Source organism: Colletes gigas, unplaced genomic scaffold (assembly GCF_013123115.1).
Source record: "Colletes gigas isolate AHSC1104 unplaced genomic scaffold, ASM1312311v1 Colletes_gigas_Sc00045, whole genome shotgun sequence".
In the NCBI taxonomy this organism is placed as follows: Eukaryota; Metazoa; Arthropoda; class Insecta; order Hymenoptera; family Colletidae; genus Colletes; species Colletes gigas.
In genome coordinates, this window is record NW_025106674.1 from 1,426,096 (window position 1) to 1,430,634 (window position 4,539).

General features: G+C 47.0%; 1 protein-coding gene across 1 annotated transcript; it reads right to left on the reverse strand.

The window, feature by feature from the left end:
• Window positions 1-3,360: 3,360 nt before the first annotated feature.
• On the reverse strand, window positions 3,361-3,972 carry LOC122403182. The gene has a single exon (XM_043406543.1). It carries the CDS (start codon window positions 3,970-3,972, stop codon window positions 3,361-3,363), a length of 612 nt encoding a protein of 203 aa, XP_043262478.1.
• Between the last annotated feature and the right edge of the window lie 567 nt (window positions 3,973-4,539).

The following is a 4,539-nucleotide window of genomic DNA, read 5'->3' on the forward strand; positions in this document are numbered from 1 at the left end:
TTACGGACCCGGCTTATAATATTTTGTGTTTCCTCGTCTTTGCTCTGAACTACCTCCAACCAGGAACCCTCGCAAATTACATGTACCCGGCGATCTTCGGGCGGATTCCTACTCAGGTAGTCTACGTGTTCGACATACTTCCCTTTTCGGTACTCTAACTCGAACGTAAAATCCTGCAGGTAAACCCACCATCGAGCGATGCGGGGCAACAGGTCTTTTTTCGTGCTAGTAGCTTTAACTGCGTTGCAATCAGTAACAATCTTAAACTTAATTCCTAACAAATAAACGCGGAAATATTTAAGAGCGTTCACGATAGCCAAAGTCTCGAGTTCATACGAATGGTATCGTGACTCCTCCGGAGTCGTACGCCGACTAAAATAGGCTATCACCCGCAAATCACCATTCACCCGCTGAAACAGTATGGCACCGTACCCGATTGAACTCGCGTCTGTATGAAGCTCCGTTTCACGTATCGGATCAAAAACAATCAACAACGGCTGTGAGCTGAGGTTACCCAAAATATATTGCCGAGCACTCTCTTGCTCCTGGCCCCACTGCCATGGTTGATCCTTTCTTAATAGCCTCGTTATGGCAGAGGCACGCGTAGCAAATTCCGGTACAAACTTGCGAAAATAGCTCGCCAGGCCCATAAACTGGCGGACCTGACGCACGTTCGTGGGGACAGGTGCCTCGAGCAGCGCTTTAAGCTTCCCTTTTCCGGGCCGAATACCGTCGGCTGAAACTTCCCGTCCCAAATACTCTACCGTCGTTTCAAAAAATTTACATTTCCCCAGATTTAAAGTGAAACCCGCTTCTGACAAAGCATTCAGTACTCGGTCTAACTTTCCCAGCCCTTCCTCAATAGTCTCCGAGGGAATAAGTATATCGTCCATATAAACAAGGGCAACTGAATTCCTCAACGTGCCTAACGCCTTGTTAATTGCCCTTTGAAACACAGCCGGTGCATTCGATAACCCGAATGGCATTCTAAGGTACTCGTAGTGACCATCCGGGGTCACGAACGCAGTTTTTTCTATCGATTCGGCAGCTATTGGGATTTGGTGAAATCCTGATTCCATATCTAAGGTAATAAAATATTTACCCTTACCTAAACGATCGAGCTGGTCGTCAATCAACGGTAAAGGGTAACGGTCCCTGATCGTTATTCTGTTTAATGCGCGATAGTCCACACACATACGGTCGCTTCCGTTTTTCTTTTTAACTAAAATGATCGGACTCGCGTATGGGGACGTACTCTCGCGTATAATATTTTTACTTAGTAAATCATCCACGATGGCACATACCTTCTCACGCTCCACGAGGGACAGGCGGTACGAGCGGTAACTTATTACCTGGTCGGTTTTTGTACAAATTGTCATTTCCCCAGTCGTCACACATCGGGTACAATCAGTCGGAGCTATCATGTGCTGATACTTCTCTATCAGCGTGTCCAAGGCACTCCGATCCCCGTCGCTGCCGCTGCTGACGGAGTAACACCGTGGTGCTGTCTTCCTCTCTCCCGACGAGGGTGCTCCCCTGACCCGTTGCAAGCTCGTTCCTTCCGCATCGGTCACCATCCGCAGGTTTCCAGCTTCCAGGACGTTTCTCCCCACAATAGCGTCGTAGGCCAGATCGCTGTCCGCCACCACTAGAAAATCTAACTCCACCGACACGTCCTCCGCCTGCATAACAACCGTGGTGCGCCCGAGTGTTGTAACACTCGAATTCCCGAGGCCCCTCACCACCGTAGTGTACGGGACAATCTTGCAATTTGCCCTTAGTGCTACGCCTTCTTGAATCAGGGAACAGTCCGCACCCGTGTCCAACAAAGACGGCACCAACACTCCTTGTATCAACACGGGGGTCGTGCTGCAATCCGTGACGCTGCAGGTATTTGCTTCCGCCCTCTTGCGTCCCTGCCCCTGCTGCGATTGAGTGCGCTGTTTTGCCCAACAATTGGATTCTTCGTGCCCCCTTTTTGAACAAAAGGCGCACACTTGTCGTTTATTAATGTTCTCCTTCTGCTCCCGGCTTTCCGCTTCTTCGGGCAGTTAAGCTGCAGGTGTCCCACCTCGTCACAGGTGTAACAGCGTTTCCTGGGCTGCCGTTGCTTGGTGGGAAACTCTTTGCGTTGTTCCTCGGAAGTTTCCTTTTCAGCTGTGGGCTTCACGTACTGCGTTAAACCCACTATCAATTCGGCCGTCGTTTTATATTGCCCATTCAGTAACGATTGCCGTATATTTTGATCGTCCACCGCCCCTATAATGAGTTCGATCAACTCTTCCGCCCGGAACCCAACCCGAGTTTGCTCTAGGTAGGATAGTTTCGTACGCGCATATTCGGCATACGTTTTCACCGAGTCACTCGAATATGTAACCGCCCGGGACAATCGCTCATGCAAATTCTTCCTTGTCACGAACACGGAACACAAGTCCTCACAAAACTTCTCCCACGTACGAGGTTGTCCCTTCCAATCCTGATACCACAACTTTGCGGCCCCCCTCAGAGCATGCGTGGCCAGGTTCAACCGCACTTGAGCCGAACAGGTCTTCGTAATATCTTCCACCACCTTACACCAACTGTTGGCATCTTCGCCGATATCACTACCGTTAAATTCTGGTATAACACCCGTCGACAAAGGGATGGTCGGATTCGTGGGGGTCGCGGAACAGGTCGCGACGCTCTCCCCAATTTTCATTAGTACCTGTCGAACGAGTTCGTCCAGAGCAGGCGATGGTACACCCGCTTCCATCGTAAAATTTACTTAATGTGCCGAACACACAAAACAAACGTCACACGCACCACCAGTGAAACACTGAACAACTACTCTTAACCGTAACAAAGAGGCGTCGAATCCCACTTCTGATATTGGAGTATATGTAGGGAATTGAGTGAAACAACGAACAGCAAACTGCGAACTGCCATTTTTCCGTCTCCTTTCCGTCACGACCCCGCGAGACATCTGTTTTTCACCGCTTCGCCATTATTCCAAAACGCCTATACTCGCTCGCGCACATCGCTCGCTCATTCTCTCTCTCTCACACACACTCTCTCTCACTCACCCCTACACTCGGCCCAAGTCTGATGACAGACTTATGGTTCCGGTATCGATACCTACAATACTCTTGAGAATCTAGTCAAAGCCCCAAATGCATTGACCCTGACACGTGCCACCCCTTAAAAAGGGATTGACGCTAACATATAATCTGCAATACATACAGGCTTTTGTATACTCTGTCTTCCTCTATGTCTGGACACTGTCATAACATCTGCAGTATGCATAGTTGAGATCATGTATACTTCTCTCTTATCCATCCATTTTAAAACCAATAAACTTTCCGAGCTACGAAAAGACACCTCTCATATTCTGGCTAGATGTCCGATCCGTCCGCATTCAAAACATCGTTTCGAATTCAACTGTTCCTTGCGTACTGTATAGGCAACCCCTCCTGTGTCCTTGTTGTAACCGTCTCTTCGAGAAACTTCTTTCTCTTTCTCCTTCAATATTTCCTGAATTTCTTCTGTGGATTTGTCTCGTTGCGTTTTCAGAATTTCACGTATATCTTTATATTGATTATTAATGCCTCTAACCGTGTAGTAAGCGAGCTCCCGTGGTGTTACTTGCAGTTCGAGAGAGGCACATTTTGTTGCGATGCCACGTGCTCGAGCGATATAGTCACCCACGGTTTCTTTATCTCCCATGCATAGATACTTTAAATCGTTTCCGGCATCAATTTTTTGATCCTCTGCCGCTCCTGCGTAATCCTTTTTTATTTTTTCCCATAACTTACGTGCGTCTATCTCCGTTGCATATTGTAGGGCTTGCTCGTCAGACAGATGTAACCGAATGTACGCGACTGCTTGCTGATTTCTTGACTCCCATTCGGCTTTCACTTTATCTGCGGCTGAGTCCTCTGGTTTTACCTCTTGTAGCACGCTTTGCAATTTCTTTAAGCTAAGAATAGCCTCCATTTTCATAGCCCACACCAGGTAATTTGAACCGGTTAATAGGGGAGCACGTGGTAACGAATTTTCCATCTTCTTTAATAAAACTTTTGAATCGCACAACCACGGTCTGCTGCCACAATTGTTGTAAAATATAACGCACTGTATGAGATATAATAGTATATTTAAAAGAAGAAAATTACATGTGGTTACTTTGTGAGCTCGTTAACGACTGCCTAATATTAAGCGCAGATCGGCATCGCGGTGCTCGCGTACGCAGCGACGCCAATCGTTCGTCAATCGGTAATGTCGGTTACCGACCATCAGATACAAGTAATAAAAGTCACTTATTATTGCACAATCGCACTTCGCGCAACATTCTAAATTTTGTAAAACTCTTCTTATCGCATAAACGGCTTTGAAGAATACTTTACATTCAATACTGACGACACTGAAGTTAACAACAACACGGATAATGACTTATAAGCAATTTTTACACGTTTTACTCAAATTTCGAAATTTCAAGGCTCTTGCCGGAACAGAAGATATTTGTTAAATAAAGATGCGTGGTGAAAAGGTTCTACTGATCTACGA

Coding starts and splice junctions, on each gene's coding strand:
- LOC122403182 (XM_043406543.1), bottom strand. CDS start 3,972: ATGGAGGCTATTCTTAGCTTAAAGAAATTGCAAAGCGTGCTACAAGAG.